The following is a 24,861-nucleotide window of genomic DNA, read 5'->3' as shown; positions in this document are numbered from 1 at the left end:
TTTTTCTTTGCATGCTGTATATTATATTTAAATATACTCCGCATTTTCTTTTAATTTTTTATCTCTTTAATTTTTAGCATAAAATGCTATGAATAACTGTTTCAAACTAAGTTCAATTAATAAGAATAAAATGCTAAGACTTAAAGCAATATTTATGAGTGTCAATTTAACTCGTTTGTCTCAACGTCAAATACAGCGATATTTACACTTGATTTGAATGACAAGTAGCTCAAAACTTTTCGTGGGGGAAATAAATGAACTTTCAGTTAAATTGAAAAACTATTTAACAACAAAGAAGAAATGTGCACAAAAAACCTTCTATAAAAATAATTTTCTTGAACTTACTCGGGCACAAGAAATCGAAACATCAAATAACCAGCAACGTTATAAATAAGAAATGTTTTGTTCAAGTTCTGTACTTTAATTCTACATTCTTCGACATCGATCCAGATTCTCCTACTGCATGCTATAAATTAAAAATTAGTGTTTAAAGAGTGAGAAATCATACCCCAATATGATTGAATAATCTATAATTATATAGTTTAATAGTTAGATTTTTTAACAAAAGTTAGTTCAAATAACTTAATGACAACAAATCATAACAACATGGAGAAGTTACAAGAAGCTGCCATCTGCTGAAATTTCACATCATTCGATGGCAACAATACACGAACACAGGATTTAATTACTAGTAGTGTCAACTGTGTGGTTTCAAGCAAACAATTTTTTTTTCAATCATAGTAGCACAAAATTAATGTTAAAATTTCACATCATTTTGTAATGGCAACAATACACGAACACAGGATTTAATTACTAGTAGTGTCAGCAGTGTGGTTTCATGCAAAGTAATTTTTCTTTTCATTTATAGTAGCACGAAATTAATGTTAAAATTCCACATCATTTTGTAATGACAACAATACTTGAACACAGGATTTAATTACTAGTAGTGTCAGCAGTGTGGTTTCATGCAAAGTAATTTTTCTTTTCATTCATAGTAGCATAAAATTAATGTTAAAATTCCACATCATTTTTTAATGGCAACAATACTCGAACAAAGGATTTAATTACTAGTAGTGTCAGCGGTGTGGTTCCATGCAAAGTAATGTTTCTTTTAACTTATAGTAGGACGAAATTAATGTCGTAATTAAAGAAAAAGATGTATACAGATGCATTATAGAAAGCAATCTTTTTGTTATTCTTACAAATAGATACTTTAATCTTGGCCCTTGCTTGACTTTTTTCTATATAACGTCTTCATGAAAAAATCTTTTGGAACACTTTCGGGAGTCAGACAGCAGAAAATTATGATCAGACAGACAGCAGATAATTATGATCAACTGATTATGAAACTTTTTGATTAAATTTAAATTTTAAAAAAAGCAACTTTTTTTTTAGTAAAAGAACTTTGAAGAAAATTTAGATTTACACTCCCGATTTGTGATCTACATTTATAAAAACTGGACACACAAAACAACTAATTCTAACATTAAAGAAAATTATTTATACCACATCAAAAGTTTCAATAGATTGGAGGTGGAAATTTAAAGCGAAGAAAAGGGATGAAATTACCTCCTAACTCTCCAGTCCGATATACTTGCAACAAACCTGTTTTTCCTACCACTGAAATATAAAAATAATTAGATAAAAATTAGTATCTAAGAGAGAAAAATAAAACATACGAACTATAAAACTCATTTTTAGTTTTAAAAAATATCTAATTTTTAATAAGTGAATATATGACTAAACTTAAAAAAGGGACTATAAACTAATAGTGTGAACACCTTAAATAACTTTTTCTCTAATAATCGGATTTTTACAAACTAGGACTCGATCTTACAGGTTCAAAAGCCTTACCTAGTAATTGCTAATTTATTAATGTCGACGATGTACTACGAAATTTGACCAAAAAATGCACAGTGAGCAAAAAAAAAAAAAAAAAAAAAAAAAAAAAAAAAAAAAAAACACCGTGAAAAACTTTTGATTAAATGATCGGATCTTCTTCCGGAACACAAACTTAATGATTCAAGAAAGTGACCACAGATATACTAATTAATTGCAGACGATATTTCAATTTACGAAATCAGACACAAAAATGTATTTTCTCTGAATAATCATACTTTTTTCTCTCGACGGATTTGGATTTCTGACTCCTAAAATATAGGGGTAGCCGCAATTTGGGAAATATGGTCCCCATAGTTTGAGCAAGGGTGCGATCCTAAGTTTGGACCCCATTATGTTAATTTTGCTTTGCATATTTCGTCATAGCTCCAGAACTTTTAAAGCGCACAGTCAAATTTTTATGCAGAGTTATAAAATTAACTTATACTGAGATATTCCATGTAAAAAAAAAAACAAATTTTAGTAAATATTTATTATTTTTTATTATTTAATAATTGTCGAAAAAATTTTGAATGTAAGGTATACAATTCTTTACATTCTTTTAAAGTATGTAATTTCACAAGGGAAAAACAAAGTTTGAGAGAAATCTGTTGAATAATACCTGAAAAATCAAATTTTAAAAAAGTCGTATTTTTAAAATTTGATTTCTCAGTAACTATTCGACCGAACTAAGATTCTAAGATGAAATAAAGAAACAGCATTAAAAATATGTAAACTTACTTGGTTCTCCTATCAAAGAAATTTTGAATTTTTTTTCTTCCGAAGTATTGAAAATATTTTCTTCTTTTTCTTCATTTCTGTGTGCATTTTTATTTCCCATTTTAAATTTTTATGTCAAATGATTCCGGTTGTCTTTATCAATAACTCGTTTCCTGATTAGTTATCACAAAGTTTTTCTCTCCTAAAAATAAAAATAGTTAAATGAAATATAAGTAAATAAAAGTAAAATATGTAAAAGATTATCATTACAAAACTGAAATAAAAAATATTTATTTTTAAATGTTCTTATGTTCATACTTTCACATATGGAGTACCAATCTTCATGCTTCAAAAATTTTACCTCAAATATGTCAAAGTCGACTGTTACGCAGTCGCCCGTTCGTTTGCAGTAGCGGGAAAGATTAATGACTGCATACAAGATAACGAATTATCTAATGAAATTTTAAAATATCAGTAGATAAATGTAACTAATAATTTTTCTACAACTTTATATAAATTAAGTTTCAAAGATTTAAGATACTATGACAGAATAAGTTCATTCTTTCCTTTTAATATTTTATAGGAATATTTCAATTTATTTATACACACCAACTTCACTTTCATCTTCATTTAGTCTTTTTGTTTACCTCTTTTTTTCTTCTTTATTCTCTCCCATCACTCAAAAATATCTTTTTGACCATCCTTAGATATCAAACCTAATATTTTAAGGGAACAGTTACTCCTCACAAAAATCAGGATAGGACTGGATATACATTGAATTTTACAAACCTATGTTTAAAGTGTATAAGAAAGCAATTAAATATTCTAATAAGTTAAAATAAAAATTAAGACGCTCCGTCCACTGATCGCTAACGCAATTCAACACTACTTTTTTAAAATTTGATTTCTCAGAAACTATTCGACCAAAATTTTGCATTTTGTCAGAAAAAATATTATTGTTTAAAATTATGTAAAGGAGATGTATGTATACGTTACAATTCATTTATTATTATTATTAAATAAAGTAATAATGAATATTTACTAAAAGTTATTTTTTGCATGAAATCACCTTTGGATAAGCAAATCTTATAATTGGGGGTAAAATATTTCAGTTCGCTTAAAAAGATCGCAAAACATGGCTAAATAAAATAAAAAACAACTTAAACTAACATTAAGGGATCTAAACTTTGAACCACTCTCCTGATCAAAAAAATAGAGACCCTATTTCCCAGATTGTGCCTTATATTTTAGTGATCAGAAAACCAAATCGATTGAAGAAAATATATTTATTCAAAGAATTGCGTTTTCGTGTCTGATTTCATAACTTAAAATATCCTTTGCACTAATTAATTAGCAGATTTGAGGTCCCCTCTTTGAACTATTAAGATTGAGTTCTAGTACATGAAAATACAATCATTCGATTAAAAATTATGTAAGGTGTTTTTTTTTTATTCGTTCTGAGCAAAGAGTAAAAAAAAAATGAAACTCTATTATTATCAACTGTTTAACTAGTAAAAAATAAAATTTTGACCATTTTGCCGATTGCCAAACTGCTAACAGAGAAATGAAATTTGATGTGCTGACGGAAAAATCTTTTTTTTTTATGAAATTAACGCTAGTTCTCTTTTATCCCCTTTTTCTTTGAAGTTCTAATTTGTTTGGAAGTTATTGCAATTTGATGTTGTTTTTAATAAATGTTGTTTTAATAAAGCTGTTCTTATGAAAAAGATCAATAAAGCAATGCTAAATCACACTTGGAAAATGTTTATGATAATAATATTTTTTATCTACAGAAACCATTGCCTTATTTGAAAGAAATTATTACTCAATTTAAAGATGAGGTTAAATAAATAAAGAAATATTATTAAAAATATATAAACTTACATGCTTCGTCAATCAAAGAAATATGGAATCTATCTTCTTCTTCAGTCCGTGCAGTATTTTGTTTCGTAAATCGCTAATATGATTCCCACTTAGTATAAAGTGAAACTAAGTCTGTTCAACGAGAACTGATAGTGGAAGTAAATATAAGGGCTGCTGTTTGATCGCCAACGTTTGCCACTTCAACGGTTCTTTCGCTGAATGGGCGATTTCGTTTGATTCGACAGAGCTTTCGCTTTTATAGAAAAACGAAAACGATATTCGGTTTTTGATATCTTAAAATTAGATAAGAAAGTGCAAAATTAAAATATTTACATGAATATACGTTTCTAATTGTTTCAGTAAACACATAATTTTATTTTGAGAATAGTTTTAATGTATTTTTTTTAAGTTTAAATTAAATTAGTTTTAATTTATTTTGCATAAATATCTATGCAAAACATAACTTTTATAATTCCATCGTAAAAGTCGTATAGAATTGAAAGAATATGTTAAAAAAATTCTCTTTATTTTCATAATTAGAAATTTTTTTAAACATTTATTAAGATTTAAATAATGTTTAAAATAGTTTTAGGTTTCACCGATTGATTTAAAAATATATTTGAAGGAAGAGCATTTATTTGTATTTTCAAACTGTTATCTTTATTTTTCTAAGGGAAATATTACGAAAATAATTACACTAAAGAAATTTTGAACTTTTTTATATGTCTCATAAAATCTTTTGCTAAGAAAAATATACCCACTTAACCTATTAAAAAAAGCAGTTTGTAAGCCTCGAATTCACTAGGTTTTTGAAAATAGAATGAAGTATCAAAATTATTTAATTTTACGTAACATTTAAATTTCTGTAATTAATTAACAACTGTACCGAAAGCAAAAATAATGATATTAAACTACGCAGACAAGAATAAAATTTTAAGAATTCCTGTATTAACGATGGATAATAACGAATAATTATATCATTAAAAAGTAGAAATGAAACTAATCTCAGGATTCACTCTCAGAACTTGTAGAATCGTCGTCGTTGGAATTGATATTTATTACTAGAGAATTAACAGTGTTTTCGATGACTTCGTCCAAATCCCACATCTCTTTTTCGATTTTCTGAGTATACTCAATGCAATTTTTCCACTTTTCAATTTCATTTAAACTTCTTATGCACCATCCTTCTACTTCCGATAACATGGAAGTTTTGTTTTCTTCCCAGCAAAAAATAAACTGCAGTTTTTCTACAGAACTGAAGTAATTTTGCAGTTTTTCTAGAGTTAACTGCAGATTTTTCGTAGTACAATCTTAACTATAAAAACACTGCAGTTATTTTGCAGTAATTTCTCAGTAATTTATTTCAAAAAAAGTTTTAGCTATTTTCTACAAAATTACTGCAGTTTAAGTAAGGTCACTTTAAAATCATAAATTTAGAAAAAACTGAAACTTTAAATCCGCGTTTATTCTGCACTAAATTTAAAGTAATTATGCAGTCATTGTTTCAGAGGTATACTTTTTGATGAATCTGCAGAAAAACTGCAGTTACTTTGCATTGTTGTAAAATTGAAAGAGTTTGATGTATTCAGTCTTGTTTTCCTGGTTGGGATATCAATTATTTATAATTTTTATGTCTTTTTTTATTTTCTTTTTTTAATTATATATTATTTCTTATAATTAGGTAAAAATTCTAAACATATATATTGATAATGGAAATAACGTACACTAGACTAACAGTTCTTAAAAGTTAAAATCCATAAAATACATACTTGATTTAGTTGTAATTTTTTATAATTCAGAAGCACCAAAAACATTTAAGTAAGATTTTGAAACAATTTAATTGGTTTAAAATATACATAAAATTTAATAAATAGGTATTTAAATATTTATGTATTTTAGTAAACTTATAAATAACAAAAATTAATAAAAATAAAATTAGTAATATCTTTTGGCTTAAGAAAGCTGTGCTTGCGCAAAGTTTATGGTAAGAATATTATTTAAGTAAAGGCAAGTAGTTAATGTTAATTAGTTAAATTTTTTATTCGAATTCATACTAAGCTAGGATTATTGCAGAACAAAAATTATACTTATTTTTTCTAATCAAAACAAATATTTAGTTTGGATTTTAAACAAATTTATATCAAAAGAGTTTACAAAATTGAATTTGAAAAGAAATATTTAATAAGAGTTTTTGCTTGACTAATAGGCGCTATATGTGTTATATTCCGGCTCCAAGCAAACAACGGTATTGCGCCAAAAAGCACGCCGATTTGTTTACTTTCACTAAAACGTTTTTAAATCTTCTTAAAAAATCGCCAATTTGGCGACATTTTCCCACCTCGATGAAAATTAATGCCTTATTCTCAGTTTTTGCAAATTTTTATGGGCTTTGGTTATGCAGCATTCATGCCAGTTTTTAAATATTAAAAAATTAGACCACAAACACTTTTCATTTTTAAAAAACTGAGGCTTTTTTCTATATTGACGTTTTTAAGCCATGCATTTCAAATGCATTTTCAAAGCAACCGCAGACAGCGCTTCGATCTGATATTTGATCTCTGACGTTGAAAGATAAAGTAAAATTTCTGGATAGAAAGATTATCTCATCGTATTCATAGTCAAATAAATGCAAGACAAAACATTAAATATTAGGGCTGTATATTGTTTGTTTAAAAACCATATTTAGTTGTGGAATTTTACATGAATCTATTGGTGCCCCAAAAAAATTTATAAATTGAGCGTCATGCGCATAGACAATAAGGGAACATAATACCTAGGGAATTGTGAAATATGATTGTTATTAAAAACAAGTTCTATCTAAAGGTAATGTACTTAGCGTCTCAAAATGAATATGGACATGAAAAATTAATTTTAAAAAAAAGGAGGGAGGAGCTAGAAATGCACTGTTTGCTGCTCTGTGCTCCAGACACTAGAATATTCATTCTTGGCAAATTTAAAAATTAAAAATGAAGTTCTTCGAATGTAGGCACAGCTGAACGGAAAATTAAATTGTGTCAGGCCATTTCAATTAAAACATCAGGCTCTTAAATTTTTTGCGTTGTTTTGTAAATGGTTGTTATTGTGACAAATTTTTTTTTCTAATTTAGCAGAGCCATTTATCGACGAATATTTTTTTAAATAATTTTAGCGTAACTATTTGTTAAATTTTGAGATTTTTTTTAGTTTTTGACCTTTATTATTTCATGTATTTCATTTTAGTCTAAGAAGTTGTAAAGATTGGGCAGTTGAAATGCTGTTAAACCTATTCGGAAGTACTTATTGATTCTCGGTAGAACATAGATACTATTTTTATGCTATATTTATTCACTATTGGATTGATAACTTTCCACTGTTTACTGTACGTGCTTTCTGTAAAACAGTTCAAGAACTAATTGTTTCAGTTCATCTAAATTTGGATTTAAGTTACATAAATTTAACTCCGATTTAAGCTCGAATTAAGCTCAGATTTAAGATCTGTTTTTGCGTTTTTGTAAATTATACAGTAAAAACTATCATTCCATATCGAATGTACTTTCAGTGAAGATTTTGCTTAAATTTAGAAATTATTTTTAGACTCTTTCCGACATCAAAAATTGTTGTTGATGGTTCTAATTTGTCATTTGGACATAACTCTGAATTCGATTTTTCAAACCAAAATTGAATTTTAGTAGAAAAAAATTCAGGTTTTTTTTGTTATATTAATTTATAATAATATAATTTTACTCTGTAAATAAATATGGACTTTGATTTGAGATATTATTCATTAGTCGAGCAGAAAAAGTATTTTCGATCAGTAAATTGGTTTACGGAAGAAAGTGTGATCACTACAAATAAGAAAATTGAATGGAGTAATATGATTAAATAGGGTTCAGAAAAGTGAAAGAAGACCTTTACTGTTAAATAAAAAACGCTGAAGGAACAATAGAACTGCCTTAAAAAAACAAAATTGCAATATTGAAATTTTTTTTATTCAAGTAAATTAAGCTTAATATTTTTTTCTCTTAGAAAAGCTTTGATTATTTTGAATTCGGTAGTACTACGTCATTTTTATCATTCAAAGCATTTCAACTTATGGTTAGCTTTGAAATGTTCATTTTGCTGCTTGATAGGAAGACATATTATCGAGATCCTACTGAGCCAGAATAATAAAAAACTTCATAAAGTCGAAGAAGCTGAAATATTAAACAGTTACTGTTCAAGCAAACCACGCTGGACACTTTCCTTCTTGTTGCATCTCTTCTTCTGAAATCACTGACTTCACTGCTTTTGGTTGTACAACACCATTTTTATTATCAGGAGGATCGCAATTTTCATTTAACTCTGAAGTTTTTATTTCACTGGTTGATGGACAAGATTGAGTACTGTCTTTTTTCATTAAAACGCTTTCGCCTTTCGACCCATTTTGTAAATTGCTATCTTCTAGATAACTTGTATCTTTTGGCCTATAATTAATCATTTCTAGACACTTTCCTACTTGTTGCATCTCTTCTTCTGAAATCACTGACTTCTCTGCTTTTGGTAGTACAACTGAATTTTTATTATCAGGAGGATCGCAATTTTCATTTAACTCTGAAGTTTTTATTTCACTGGTTGATGGACAAGATTGAGTACTGTCTTTTTTCATTAAAACGCTTTCACCTTTCGATCCATTTTGTAAATTGCTATCTTCTAGATAACTTGTATCTTTTGGCTTATAATTAATCATTTCTAGACACTTTCCTTCTTGTTGCATCTCTTCTTCTGAAATCACTGACTTCACTGCTTTTGGTTGTACAACACCATTTTTATTATCAGGAGGATCGCAATTTTCATTAAACTCTGAAGTTTTTATTTTACTGGTTGATGGACAAGATTGAGTACTGTCTTTTTTCATTAAAACGCTTTCACCTTTAGATCCATTTTGTAAATTGCTATCTTCTAGATAACTGATATCTTTTGGCTTATAATTAATAATTTCTGTTTCAGTAAAACAGCCATTTAGTAATTCTTTTTCAGTAACAGAAGTGACAGGCACCTCATTGGTTCCTTTCCATTCGAGAGACTTTCCTTCGATTTCAATTTTATCAGGTGGTATTAATCCTTCTTTTTGAAGTATTCTCAAAGCCATGTGTTCAAAAACCTAAAATAAACTAATATATATGAAATTAAAATTGTTAAAAAAGCTATTTTAAACAAAAGTTTTTAAATTGTTTGACGCTTAGTTCCCTTTACAGTTAAATATTTAACAATAATTACAATTAATGCATTAGATTTTCAATTAGGGTGCGTTTTTAAGAAACAATTTTAACATTAATTATAATCAAATAACCATACAGCATATAAACTGCACAACATATTGAATCAAATGAGAATTTTGGAAATATTAGGTAAGAAAACAAAGTATCGAACATAACCTAATCTTGAAAGATGGTTACAAAATAAAAATAAAAAACATTTGTATAAGATCATATGGAAATGTTTTCCCCCAATGCACGTTTTTAAAAGTGTTTACATAAAAAAATTTGAAGTATTTTAAAATTATTTCCTTCTATTTTTTGTTGCCTACTCTTTTAGAAACATTTTAAACGATAAACTAATATGAATTACTTTATAGTGGTGTAACATTACATATCCTACTATCATATGACCATGTGAGGTGATAATTAATCTAGTGAAATTTTCCATTGATAAAAAGGATCGTAGTCATAAGGCAAAGATCAAATATGTAAGACCATCTTACTTCGTTTACATTTTCACCAGTCCTGATGTTGCATTCGAAAAACTCCAGATTTTGACTTCTTGCAAATTTTTTACCAGTTTCGCATGATACTTCTTTTTCAATTAAGAGATCGCATTGAACTCCAACTGTCAACAATGAAGAAATGTTACAACTCTACCAAAAAAATGTGACAACTACATATGTTTTTCGCAGAAGTAGGACGTATTATATGATCGTTACAAAATTTTGTTTAATTTTATAAAAGGAATGCACATATTTATTGAACGCAAAAAATAAGTAGAGTATTCCAAATTTCAATCGACAATATTAGATGGTTGATAAAAAGCATCAAGGAGAGAAAAATGCGAAAGAAAGGAGAGAACGCGAAAAAAAAGAGAGAGAGAAACGCGTTATACTTAATTCCTCAGTCAATAGGTTAATTCGACTCACAGGAGGCAACTAAAAAAGATACCGCAAATCTGCTAACTACAAAATGATTAATTATTATAAAAGTGAATTTAACCATTCTTAACCATCCATAAAAACCATCCTTGAGCGTGGCTCCACCTTTCGTTCCGTCGAGATTAAAAACCTATGCGTTTATATTTGCAATTTTCAACCTCCTAATGGGGCTTGAGATTTCGTATCTTCGAGTGATTTCGTATGAATAATTTTATCACCCTTCTGAATGCATAGGTCGAATATTTGAACATCGTGTAATTTAATGACAAATATGCTACTATTTCTCTACACAATTTATGTCTGAAAAATACTTTGCCAATTATTGCATTGATACACTGTTTGAAATTTTATTATTCAATAATATCGTTCAGTATTTTAAGAAATATAATTCGGTGTTAAGTATTCCTTCATAGTACATCTTAAATCGCACAGTGCGCAAAATTTAATGCTGATCACCCTGATTAAATTCTGATCTAATGATCGGATTTATAAGTTTAAGGTCTAACTCTTTATGGTTCGAGAGGGTAACCTTAAACATGCTAATATTTTTTTTTATTTATTTCATAACAGCCAGCCGAATTTTAAGTTTACGACTACCAATGTTCAACTCCGTATCCTCGTAATTTTGAACCCAATACAGAAGACAAAGGAACTCTTGTATCATGTATTAGGAGAAATTTGCCTTTGTGGTGGACTTTTTGATGGAGCATACCCGCATTTGCGTAAAATGGAGATGAAAACCTCCTACGATTAGCCTGATGGCAAGGGGACTCTAACCCATGATCCGTCTACTACAGAAGATATTTTATGTCAGAATTGCCGTCGGTGCAAGTCGGGTGTGGGAACTAAGCAGCCATTGCAGAGAATCTCACCCGGTTCACCACATTCATTGGGAGGCGAACGTTTTATCCCTTGAGCCATTATTTTATACGCCGCCAGTGTCTAGTATCGGAATACCATTAAAATCAATGATAAACTAAATTCTTTACAGAGGTCCTCATTAATTGTCATTGACTGAGCTTTTAAAAAATGGCAACTCTTCAGTTAGACCAGAGTTGAATAGGGTAAATGCTGAAATCAAAAGAACATACGCTAATATCAAAAAAGACAGATGTCATGAACTTTGTTCTAAGTTAGATGCTAGATCTTCAGATACCAAGTTATGGAAACCTGTAAGAAGCCTCTGTCAACAGAGACTCCAGTCGAAGGCTTCAAATACTATTGTGGACACAGTCAATAAGACGCCTTTAGAGGACGGAATAGTGGCCAACTTAATTGGTACACACATACAGAAAGTAAGTGAATTGACTATGATAAGTTTGGTGTTATGGGGCGCGCCCTGTCATGGATATCAGATTTTCTTAAAAGAAGACAATTCAAAGTCAAATACAAGAATGCTCTCTCTAGAGGTTTTCGATACAGTCAAGGCGTCCCTCAGGGCTCTGTGATGAACCCGATTCTCTTTGCGCTCTTCATTGCCGGTATTGAAAAGGAAATTTCGCAGGGTTGTGAAATTGGTATATTTGCAGATGATATTATTATTTGGAGTTCTGGCAGGAACATAGATGCAGTTGAATCTGAACTAAATAACTCATTAAAGGGAATACAGCGTTTTGCTGGTCTTCATAAACTCAACTTTAATCCAGAGAAATCGGTAGTGAGTTTCTTTACCACAAACAAACGTCTCTATAATTACCAACCTAAGATTGTTCTAGATGGTCATGTTCTTAAGTATGAAAAATATCCAAAATACTTGGGTTTTACACTTGACCCCGAGATTACCTGCAACAGACATATCGCCAATCAGGTGGAGAGGGCAAGAAAGAGACTTAACATCTTGAAATATATTTCTGGACGCGACTGGGGAGCAGATGCCAATATCTAAGGACAACTTACACTTCATTTATCAGACCAATGCTGGAATATGGATTCCAGATTTTACTGGCAGCTTCTGCTGGTAATTTAAAAATGCTTGAAAGGATACAGCTGAGTGCTGCACGGATCATTACAGGCTTACGTAATAGCTGTCCTAATGAGATTGTCCTATACGAGGCTAATCTCCAACCATTGTTTATGAGATGGACTTCTAGCACCGCAAAATATTACAGCAAGCTATACAGCTATGGAGACCAGCATCGTACTTCTAAATACTTGATGAATTGGACAGATGTCCATCAGAGATTAAAAAGAGACAGTCCCTTTTGCAGGGCAGGTAAATTGAATCTGCTGTTCCCTGACATAGAACACTGCTCGATAGAGCCAAATATAGACCCAATGAAAGACCTTCCGAGGCTTTTCTTTCACGAGGAACTTTTGGCCTCCAGTAGTAAGAAAAATCAGCATCCAGCACTTCTTAGACAGTTGGCACTGGAGACAATCCACAACACCCCAAATGAAGCAGTACATATTTTCACGGATGGAAGTAAATTTGATAATGGCAACACTGGTAGTGGTGTTGTCATAAAAAACCAAGATAACGTTACAAAAATTAAAAGGCGTTACCCAAACCATTGTTCAGTTTTCAGATCAGAACTAATCGCCATAAACGCGGCTCTAGAACACATGATTTCCATTGAGAGTACAGAGAATATCTGGATTTTCACGGATAGTAAGAGCTCAGTTCAATACCTGAGTAATTGGCAAAACATCAGTGACAGAATTGGCCTAAATATCATCGACAATTTGATGACTTACTCTTATCACAATGATATACATCTTCAGTGGATCCCCTCCCACGTGAATCTTCACTTTAAAGATCTGGCCGTTGAACTGGCCAAGGAGGGCTCCAATGATCCCATAGATAGTAGTGGCCTTCTAACATACAATGAAATCTATGCAAAAGTAAAGGTCGACAATAATAGGACTTGGAGGATTCCACCTAGTCGTGAATGGTATCAACAAAATAGTCCTGGGGCTGCCCTGGAGCTAAAAGGTGATAGGAAACTACAGACAGCTATCACAAGACTAATCACTGGTCATACCCGCGGACTAACATTTGTTCAGGGTCAAAAGACGTTCCCTGTATGACTAAAATGTAATGCTCACCAGGCTTTACCTGATCATTTGCTGACCTATATGGGACTGGAGAAAAATTTTATTTTGGAGGATCCGCAGATGGTGTTTGATTTTCTGTCGGTGAACGGTCTCCTGGACTCCTGTCCTTGTTCTGGGCCAAGAGGAATAAATACCACCACCAATTGTCATTACTAAAGCTTATGCTACTACTAGCACTGAGGCCCTCCAGATACTGGCGGGGGGTGAAGCCTATCCACCTTAAAATTTTAGATGATATAAGTGCCAAACGACTAAAGTGGCAATTACGACTTGATGACTTCAATTCTGTTACTCGGGCAATTCTCCAGGCAGCACATCTTGATTGTCTCCCAACCAGGCTTCACCCATCAACTTTTCGTTCTGTGCCCTTTGGTAGATCACTTCCAACCAATACAGGACTTGAAATCTTTACCGATGGTCGAGGATGGAGGTTGCGAATGAGATAGAATATAGGACCGGTTCTGGTATGATAGTGAATATGGATGGTGAACTTATTGAGGCAGCCTCCATCAGACTTACTAATAACTCTAGTGTATATGCTGCAGAGCTTGCGGCAATTAATAAAGCAATGGCATGGCTATTTAACATGGGTTACCCTGATGCAACAATAAACAATCCGAAACCCATCTTAAAACTAGTTGAGGCCATAAAACTACTCTGGAAGGATAATATTAAATGCAACTTGGTTAAAGCCCATATTGGCATTCAAAGCAAACGAGGAGGCGGATCGGGCAGCAAAAGATGCCACTAGTAATTGCAAAATCTCAATAGAGGTCCCTAGCTCCACCACCCAAATCAAAACCCTGGTCAAATCACATAAGCAGGAGTGGCAGAGTTCTGGGAAAGGCAGGCAGACATATAAATTCTTCAAGGATCCGAAACTAAATAGACTGCAGGCCAGTTTTTATTTTAACCAATTTTTAACAAATTTAAATCAACATCAGTGCTTTGCCAACTTGACCTGCAGAAAAATCATCAAGTCTATAATTAAACAAACACTTGAGGACGTCCCTGGGGATAGACCATAAAAACCCGGAACCTGCACTCCCCTTATTGGGTTTCTCATTTAACTCTCTCATGTAATTTTTGGTCTTATCTTGCTATTTTTGCCTACTACTATTTTAATGTACACTATTGTATTTTTATATTTATCATATTTTATTGTATTTTATATTTACTATTATTGTATCTTTTTACTGTGATTTTATATTGTTCCTTTAATTGATTTTAACTCATTGGTTTTTAGATTGTATTGCTTTTTGACCCTTTTGGGTTCATATTTACTTATTCTTACATTTTTTAGCTTGATCAAATCTTAACTCTTGGTTTTTAATATTTTGATCTTTTATCTTATTTTTAACTGCCGGTACTGTAATGTTCTGTACTGTTCTGTGTAAGGGTTGATTTGATAATATAAGGGTCTATTGACCTCTGAATTAAAAATTTGCTAAACTTATGAGGGTCCGTTGACCTAAATTTACTACATTAGTTTTTCCTGTTTTTTTTATTGTTAAATTATCATTATCCCTTGCGGCTTACGTATGAATGTAGCTATGTATCAAGTCATCTAACGTACCCTGTTATAATCAAGTTGTCGGGCTGTTGCCTACTAACTCATAATGTAACCTTTTGAATCTCAATAAAAGCCACGGTGGGACTTCGCCGGGTTCCCCGACCGGCACTGATTGAACTTGCGCCCCTCTCCTGAGTGGACCTGCCGTGGCGAAGGGTCAAATTCTTGACGCATACCCTAACCAAATAGGGTGGGTCGTGACATAATCCAACTTATCCCTTGAGCCACCACGGCTCTATGCTAATTAATTAGTGCATACGATATTTTAAATTTGGAAATCGGACACAAAAACGTATTTTCTCTGAATAAACATTAAGGAGTCCAAACTTTGGACCTCTCTCCTGATCAAACTAGGGGAAACATATTTCCCTGATTACTGCTACCCCCTATATTTTGGCGGTCTAAAGCCCAATTCCGTCGACAAAAGTGCTTGTTTACCAAAATATAGTTTTTGTGATTAATTTCGTAACATAAAAAATTTGTCTGCACTGATTAATTAGCATATTTGAGTTCATCAAGATTGAGCTCTAAAACTTGAAGATCCGATCATTAGATCAAACATTATTTAAGATGGTCCTTTTTTTATTTTGCGCACAGAACAATGGTTTAACTTGAACGGAAAATTGAATCATTTTAACTGTATATGAAGTTTTTAGCAAGATTGCCCGTTTGCGATTCAAGGTGCCGGTTTTAAGATTCAACATTTTATCAATTTTCTAAGAAAGTTTAAATACTTGAGCAGGCGAAAGTGCGCTCTCTTGAGAAGTACTGCTTAGCTTTATTGTTGCTAAGTTATTTGGTATTTAATGCCCACCCTAGAATTTTTCTGTTTTTGGAAAAATATAGTCATTAAGTCGGTCTTATAAAATGCAGTAAATCAATATTTAATGTGAAAAGAGTTTCATGAAAGTATGAAAAATTGTTATCAAGATCAGCATTTCTATCTTCGGGATTTGAATCATCACTAAAAGAGTACATCTGCATAGAATTTGAAATACGGCGTAGAAAGAATGGCATTTAACTCATATAAAAGAGAGAAAAAATCTATTATAGGATTAGTGAGTTATGAGAAAAGAATTAATTCAGAAAATATCTTGCCTATAAAATTAATTTAAATTTTAAATTTATCATAAGGAATCAATTTCTTTATCAATTTGTTGCTTTAGAGTATTTAGATCAATTTCAAAAACTAAAGTAGAGAATTAAAACTTACTTATAAATATAATGACATGTGGATTCCGCTCTCTCACATTTTCAATCCATTTGGAGAGCTCCACAAATGATAACACATCTGCAACATTATACAGCAAAAGAACACCGTCTGACCCTTTAACGTACCTTAATATGAAGTAAAAATATTGCATTTGTGAACGTGCGAGTATATATATATATAGCACAAAAAAACAAAGAGAAAAACGAAAATAATTAATAAGTTTTATTAACTGCGCATAAGCTGCAAGTATATAGAACTCATAATATAAGCTAAAAAATTGAGAAAATATGGGAAAAAATACAAAATAATGACAAGAGAAAAAAATTATTAGCAATAATTTTTTAAAAGAATTTAAAAGAACATAATTTTTAATACCTTAAAAAAAAAAAAAAAAAAATTAAAATTTGGAAAACAAAACAAAGAAAAGATATAATCTCTTCATCAGCTCACACGATTATATCCGCAAAAGGAGTGCTTTCTAATATTGTATTAATATAGCCAAAGCAAAATATATCAATACAACAGTGTGAGGAGCACTCAAAAAATTTTAAACGAAATTGGAACACATTAAGTAAAAAATATGTACGGAAAAGCAAAGAAATATATCAAGCAAAAAACTGAAAATAAAATGTAAAGAGATTAGAGATCAGTACACGAAAAGAAATCCACATAGTGAGGAGCGAATTAAATGAACTTACGCGTACCCATATTTTCTCAATTTTTTAGCTTATATTATTAATTATTTTCGTTTTTCTCTTTGTTTTTTTGTGCTATGTTATAGTGATCATATTTAAAGCAGCTTTAGCGCTTGATATTATCTACTATTACCTTACTTCCGTTTTCTTTTTGTTTCCGTTTTTAGTTTGGTTTTGTTTTTATTGTGCTATATATATATATATATATATAAAGTTCAAAATGAAGATAAAACAAAAAAATTCTGGATATATGAAAAAAAAGGTAGGGGGAGTAATAAGTAAAAAAATAACAAACTGTTGAAAAAAAAAAAAAAAAGGATGACATTTTATTTAAAAAAACCTTAAAAAAAGATATAATCTTTTCATCAGCCCACACGATTATATCCGCAAAACAGAGTGCTTTCTGATATTGTATCAATAAGGCCAAAGCAAAATATATTAATACAATAGTATGAGGAGCACTCAAAAAACCTTTTTACAAAAATTACAACAAATAAAATAGAACACAAAAAGTAAAAATAAGTAAAAATAACATGTAAAAACAGAGAATAAAATAAAATAAAAAGAAAAAACAGTATAAAAAATGGACTATAACGCGAGTAGCGAAATCAGATCTTACATTGACGGGAAATTTTTCAAGAATGATTTAAAAATGTTTTCGCAGAAAGATTGCCAGATTACAAAATATGAAGACAAATGCGCAAATTGAGTGTAACTAGAGGGTTTTAAAGTGCCGTTCTTACTGCACTGCTGAAGTGATTTGTTAGTTACCAAGGATGGGCCCTAAATGGATGTGCGCAAGCTAATATTATACTGAATAATTTTAAAAATTGGCCATAAATAGTTTTAGAAAATAGATGTTTATTTAAGAAAAAATATAAAATAGAAAAGAGAAACACAAATTGTCTGTTTTGCAAATAATTTTACCAACGGATTTACACGAAATGGATAAGCACATGGAAAAATTATATAAATTATCAAAGAAAAGAAATTTTAATAGATAATTTTAACACGGATTTGCCCGAAATGGATTTGCACATGGAAAAATTAACAAAGAAAAAATTTTTAGTAGATAATTTTGGCCACGGATTTGCCCGAAATGGATTTGCACATGGAAAAATTGTATAAATTAATAAAGAAATTTTTAGCAAACAATTTTACCCACGGATTTACCTGAAATTGATTTGCACATGGAAAAATTGTATAGATTAACAAAGGAAACTATTTAGTAAAGGAATTTTTTAATAAATAATTTTAACCACGGATTTGCCCGAAATGGATTTGCACATGGAAAAATTATACAAATTGACAAAGAAACTATTTAGTAAATAATTTTGGCAATGGATTTACCCGAAATGGATTTGCACATTGGAAAATTATATAAATTAACAAAAAAAATGTTAATGAAACATATCCACAAAAATATACGATTAATTCAGTGATTTTATATAAAATTTTATTACTCTAGTTGGGTATCCATTGTTTTTTATCAAATTTTGAAAGAGTTTATCGATATGTTTTTTGGATAAATAAATATTACTACATATTCTTTTAATTCCGTTCATTTCATTAAAAGTGGTATTTAAATAGATGCTCCTAGAAACATTAGAATTCCAAGTAATTAGTTTATTAATATTAAAATTAAAATAATTTCTTTTATCGTATAAATCAACAAAGCAGATATTTTCAACTTTTATAATACCCAAATCCAACAAATTGAAATTAATATTATCATCATGATTAATTCCTCAGTACATGTATCACAAGATTAATTCCTCAGGGTATATATCACTCAATAAAATAGTAAAATCTTAGAAATTAAAGATAATTAAGTCATCAATATATCTAAAAACAAATTTAATACTAAGAGTATAATTTTTTTCATAATAATGAAAAAATAAGTCAGCTAAGAGTGATGAATAATTAGATCCTTGTGGTATTCCATTAATTTGAAGAAAAATATCCTTTCCATTGTGAAGATAATTACTAAAAAGACAAAAATTAATCAGAATTTCCCAATAATCGAAATCACAACAAAGGATACTTTTAAAATCATAGTAATAATTCAAAAGGACATCTTTTAGTTTAGAAAGGTGAATGCTATTGAAAAGATCCTGGAAATCAAAAGTCGCAATAGAATTAATTTTATTATGTTTGATGAAATCTAAAATCGGTTGATTATTAGTGATAATCCAAGAGAAACCTTCTTTAGTAATATTGTTAATAATGTTATTTAAGTAGTTAGAGAAAATGGTGCCAGGTTTAGTTAAATAAGTATTAGACCCACAAGTGATAGTTCTAAATTTTACTGGAAATTTATGAAATTTAGGACTGATAATTAAGTAAGGAAATTGTATATTGATAATTTTATATGTATATTGTATTTTATATGTATTTTGTATATCCAAAGCCTGACTTATGAGATCATCAGTTCTGTACCACTTACTATGAAGAGTGCTTTACTATAAAGTGTGTCCATAGTTTATTGCAAAGTTAAATAATTTTAAATGCACAACTTTTTTTTTAATTTGATTTCTCAGGAACTATTCAACCGATTTCGCTCAAATATCGTATTTTTCTGTTTCAAATTAGATACTTTAAAAGGATGTAAAACTTTTTAAAATTGCGGGTAAAGATTTTTTATTTCACTTAAAAATTTCTAGAGTTGTTGCGAAATACGCAAAAAATAAAATTAACATTAGGGGTTCAAACTTTGGATCGCTCTCCTGACCATATTTAGCAGATTGGTCAAGAGAGCGGCTACCCTCTATATTTTAAAGGTTCAAAATACAAATCCATTTTTAAAAAAAAAGTATGTTTATCAGAGAAAGTACGTTTTGTGTTTGCTTTCGTCACCTCCTCGAATTTTTAGGATTGACCCTAGAACGAGAAGATCTGATTGTTAGATCAAAAGTTATTCAGGGTGATTAGTTTTTTTTTCTTTGCGTGCTGTACATTATATTTAAATATACTCCGCATTTTCTTCTCATTTTTTATCTCTTTAATTTTTAGCATGAAGTGCTATGAATGACTGTTTCAAATTAAGTTCAATTAATAAGAATAAAGTAACATTTATGAGTGTCAATTTAACTCAACATTTGTTGTTTCAAAGTTAAATACAGCGATATTTACACTTGATTTAAAAGACAAGTAGCTCAAAACTTTTCGTGGGGGAAATAAATGAACTTTCAGTTAAATTGAAAAACTATTTAACAACAAAGAAGAAATGTGCACAAAAAACCTTCTATAAAAATAATTTTCTTGAACTTACTCGAGCACAAGATATCGAAACTTCAAATAACCAGCAACGTTATAAATAAGAAATGTTTTGTTCACGTTCTGTACTTTAATTCTACATTCTTCGACATCGAACCCGATTCTCCTACTGCATGCTATAAATTAAAAATTAGTTAGTGTTTAAAGAGTGAGAAATCATACCCCAATATGATTGAATAATCTATAATTATATAGCTTTTAACAAAAGTTAGTTCAAATAACTTAATGACAACAAATCATAACAACATGGAGAAGTTACAAGAAGTGGCCATTTGCTGAAATTTCACATCATTCGATGGCAACAATACTCAAACACAGGATTTAATTACTAGTAGTGTCAACAGTGTGGTTTCATGCAAACTAATCTTTTTTCCTTCATAGTATCACAAAATTAATGTTAAAATTTCACATAATTTCATAATAGCAACAATACACGAACACAGGATTTAATTACTAGTGTAGTCAGCAGTGTGGTTTCATGCAAAGTAATTTTTCTTTTCATTTACAGAAGCACGAAATTAATGTTTTAATTAAAGAAAATTATGTACACAGATGCGTTATAGAAAGCAATCTTTTTGTTATTCTTACAAATAGATATTTTAATCCTGGTTTTTTCTTGACTTTTTTCTGTAAAACGTCTTCATTAAAAAATCTTTTGAAACACTTTCGTGAGTCAGACAGCAGATAATTATGATCAACTGATTATGAAATTATTTCGATTAAATTTAAATTTAAAAAAAAACAACACTCCCGATTTTTGATCTTCATTTACAAAAACTGGACACCCAAAACAACTAATGCTAACATTAAAGAAAATTATTTATACCACATCAAAAGTTTCAATAGATTTGAGGTGGAAATTTAAAGCGAAGAAAAGGGATGAAATTACCTCCTAACTCTCTAGTCCGATATACTTGCAACAAACTTGTTTTTCCTACCACTGAAATATAAAAATAATTAGATAAAAATTAGTATCTAAGAGAGAAAAATAAAACATACAAACTATAAAACTCGTTTTTATTTTTAATAGGTATCTAATTTTTAATCAGTGAACATATAACTAAGCTTAAAAAAGTGATTATAAACTAATAATGTGAACACCTTAAATAACTTTTTTTCTAATAATCGGATTTTTACAAACTAGGACTCGATCTTACAACCCTTACCTTGTAATTGCTAATTAATTAATGTTAACGATATACTACAAAATTTGACCAAAAAATGTACAGTGTGCAAAAAAAAAAAAAAAAAAAAAAAACACCGTTAAAAACTTTTGATCAAATGATCGGATCTTCTTCCGGAACTCGAACTTAATGATTCTAGAAAGTGACCTCAAATATGCTAATTAATTGCAGATGATATTTCAATTTACGAAATCAGACAGAAAAATGTATTTTTTCTGAATAATCATACTTTTTTCTCTCGACCGATTTGGATTTCTGGCTCCTAAAATATAGGGGTAGCCGCAATTTGGGAAATATGGTCCCCATAGTTTCAGCAAGGGTGCGATCCTAAGTTTGGACCCCATTATGTCAATTTTACTTTGCGTATTTCATCATAGTCGGGAACTTTTAAAATGCACAGTTAAATTTTTCGCACAGTTATAAAATTAGCTTATCCTGAGATATTCCATGTAAAAAAACAAATTTTAGTAAATATTTATTATTTTTTATTATTTAATAATTGTCGAAAAAATTTTGAATGGTAAGGTATACAAATTTTTACATCATTTTAAACTATGTAATTTCACATGGCAAAAACAAAATGTGAGAGAAATCGGTTGAATAGTACCTGAGAAATCAAATTTCAAAAAAGTCTTATATTTAACATTTGATTTCTCAGGAACTATTGGACCGAACTAAAGGTGATCACCTTGAATAACTTTTTCGCTAATGATAGGATCTGATTTTAATGGTTCAAAGGCCTAACCGTGCCTTGAAATTGCTAATTAACTATTGCAGAATATATTTGATGTTACGAATCGGACCTCAATACGTACTTTCTCTGAATAAACATACTTTTAAGGATTCTTTATCTTCAAAATATAGCAGGTACCAAATCCTATCACCAAAGATGTTAAAATTAGAAACGAAACCAATTCTCTAAACAAAATTTTATCAAGTAAAAATCAGAAAAATTCAGGAAAAATACAAAATAATACACAAATAGGAACATGTAATGCTGGAAAGGAGACCAAATGTCATGCATTTAAGAACAAACTTGCAAAAATGAATAGAAGAGGAAATAGAAGGGATACCGAGCAGGTTTCCCAGTAATCGAATTCGCAATTAAGGATATTTCTTATAATCGCGATAATAGCTCAAAACAACAACTTTTAGGTAGGAAAATGGAATGCTATTAAAAGGATCTCGGAAATCAAAGTGCTTTTTTTTTTCTTTAAGTTTGTTAGAATATTTCATGCATTGTTTTATCACGCATTGCTACAAGAGACGAGTTAGTTTCAGTTAAAAGTTTTTCAACTTTAATTAGGTAATTAAATTCAATAGTATATGTACTTTTAGAAAAAAGATTAAAGAATTGGGATAGGTTTTCGAATAACTTTTTCTGCAATGCTTCCGTGTAGTGTAAAATGCGACAATTTTTATTAACAAGATTAATGAAACAATGTAAAATAAACTAAAAAACTTTTATTGTCCTTTTAAAAATATATTTTATAGAGAGCAATAACCATAAAATTTGAAATAAGTTATTATTCAAATTCTACGATGAAATAAAGAAACAGCATTAAAAATTTGTTAACTTACATGGTTCTCCTATCAAAGAAATTTTAAACTTTTTTTCTTCCGAAATAGTGAAATTTTTTTCTTCCGAAATAGTGAAATTTTTTTCTTCCGAAATAGTGAAATTTTATTCTTCCGAAAAAGTGAAATTTTTTTCTTGTTCTTCATTTCTGCGTGCATTATTATTTCCCATTTTAATTTTTTACGTCAAATGATTTCTGTTGTCTTTGTCAATAACTCGTTTCCTGATTATGTATCACAAAGTTTTTCTTTCCTGAAAATAAAAGTAGTTAAATGAAATATAAGTAAATAAAAATAAAATAGGTAAAAGATTATAAAACTGAGGGTAGAAAATCCTTATTTTAAATGTTCTTATGTTCATACTTTCACGTATGAAGTACCAATCTTTATGTTTCAAAACGTTTACCTCAAATATGTCAAAGTCGACTGTTACGCAGTCGCCCGTTCGTTTGCAGTAGCGGGAAAGATTAATGACTGCATACAAGATAACGAATTATCTAATGAAATTTTAAACTATCAGTAGAAAAATATAACTAATAATTTTTATACAACTCTATATAAATTAAGTTACAAAGACTTAAGATATTTATAACAGAAAAAGTTCATTCCATCCTTTTAATATTTTATAGGAATATTACAATTTATTTATACACACCAACTTCACTTTCATCTTCATTTAGTGTTTTTGTTTTCCTCTTCTTTTTTTTCTTTATTCTCTCCCATCGCTCAAAAATATCTTTTTGACCATCCTTAGATATCAAACCAAATATCTTATAAATATCAAAGGCCCTTAGATATCAAACCAAATATCCTAGAAATATCAAAGGCCCTTAGATATCAAACCAAATATCTTATAAATATCAAAGGCCCTTAGATATCAAACCAAATATCCTAGAAATATCAAAGGCCCTTAGATATCAAACCAAATATCTTATAAATATCAAAGGCCCTTAGATATCAAACCAAATATCCTAGAAATATCAAAGGCCCTTAGATATCAAACCAAATATCTTAGAAATATCAAAGGCAAGAAATATTTAAGGGGGCAGTTACTCCTCACCAAAATAAAGATAGGACTGTAAAAACATTAAATTTCACAAATCTATGTTTAAAGTATATTAAGAAAGCAATTAAATATTCTGATAAGTTAATAAAATAAAAATTAGGACGCTCCGTCTACTGATCTCTGACGCAATTCAATACGACTTTTTTAAAATTTGATTTCTCAGAAACTATTCGCCCGAAATTTTGCATTTTGTCAGAAAAAATTATACTGTTTAAAATTATGTAAAAGAGATGTGTACGTTACAATTCAATTTTTTTTCGATTATTATTAAATAAAGTAATAAGAAATTTTTTCTGAAAGTTTTTTTTTGCTTGGAATCATCTTTGGATAAGCAAATCTTATAATTGGAGGCAAAAAAATTTCAATTTGCTTAATAAGTTCTTAAAGCATGGCGAGATAAAATGAAAATGAATTTAAACTAATATTAAGGAATCTAAACTATGAACCACTCTCCTGACCCAAAAAATTGGGACCATATTTCCCAGATTGTGTCGACCACTTATATTTGAGTGATCAGAAAACCAAATCGATTGAAGAAAATATATTTATTCAAAGAGTTTTCGTGTCTGATTTCGTAACTTAAAATATCATTAGCACTAAT

The 24,861-nt window shown here is 29.7% G+C and overlaps 2 protein-coding genes across 4 annotated transcripts in view; both read right to left on the bottom strand.

Annotated features, from left to right (window-relative positions):
• LOC107441228 (uncharacterized) overlaps positions 1 to 4,785 on the bottom strand; it is an 18,345-nt gene extending 13,560 nt beyond the window's left edge. Inside the window, exons 1-5 of one of the 3 annotated variants that reach the window (XM_087157288.1) lie at positions 4,483 to 4,785; positions 3,208 to 3,314; positions 2,620 to 2,800; positions 1,570 to 1,620; positions 346 to 466 (exon numbers count right to left, since the gene is read on the bottom strand). In XM_087157288.1, the coding sequence (XP_087013414.1) occupies positions 346 to 466; positions 1,570 to 1,620; positions 2,620 to 2,719 (272 nt within the window). In that variant the 5' untranslated portion in view covers positions 2,720 to 2,800; positions 3,208 to 3,314; positions 4,483 to 4,785. The remainder of the gene's footprint in view (positions 1 to 345; positions 467 to 1,569; positions 1,621 to 2,619; positions 2,801 to 3,207; positions 3,315 to 4,482) is intronic. The other 2 variants (XM_087157287.1, XM_087157286.1) reach the window with 2 other exon arrangements.
• Positions 4,786 to 8,351: 3,566 nt separating this feature from the next.
• On the bottom strand, positions 8,352 to 23,278 carry LOC147815739 (uncharacterized). The gene is made up of 6 exons (XM_087157292.1): positions 23,198 to 23,278; positions 21,322 to 21,372; positions 20,428 to 20,548; positions 16,462 to 16,586; positions 10,181 to 10,305; positions 8,352 to 9,580 (listed from the first exon to the last, which is right to left on the bottom strand). Exon 6 carries the CDS (start codon positions 9,566 to 9,568, stop codon positions 8,657 to 8,659), a length of 912 nt encoding a protein of 303 aa, XP_087013418.1. The 5' UTR covers positions 9,569 to 9,580; positions 10,181 to 10,305; positions 16,462 to 16,586; positions 20,428 to 20,548; positions 21,322 to 21,372; positions 23,198 to 23,278; the 3' UTR covers positions 8,352 to 8,656.
• Between the last annotated feature and the right edge of the window lie 1,583 nt (positions 23,279 to 24,861).

This window comes from Parasteatoda tepidariorum, chromosome 2 (genome assembly GCF_982258835.1).
Source record: "Parasteatoda tepidariorum strain Cologne lab strain chromosome 2, Ptep-v5.0, whole genome shotgun sequence".
Taxonomy (NCBI): domain Eukaryota; kingdom Metazoa; phylum Arthropoda; class Arachnida; order Araneae; family Theridiidae; genus Parasteatoda; species Parasteatoda tepidariorum.
The sequence above is the reverse complement of the archived record's forward strand: the minus strand, read 5'-3'. Positions and strand labels throughout refer to the sequence as shown.

What these genes read in the sequence shown, in the direction of transcription:
- LOC147815739 (XM_087157292.1), bottom strand. Translation starts at nt 9,568, where the DNA reads ATGGCTTTGAGAATACTTCAAAAAGAAGGATTAATACCACCTGATAAA.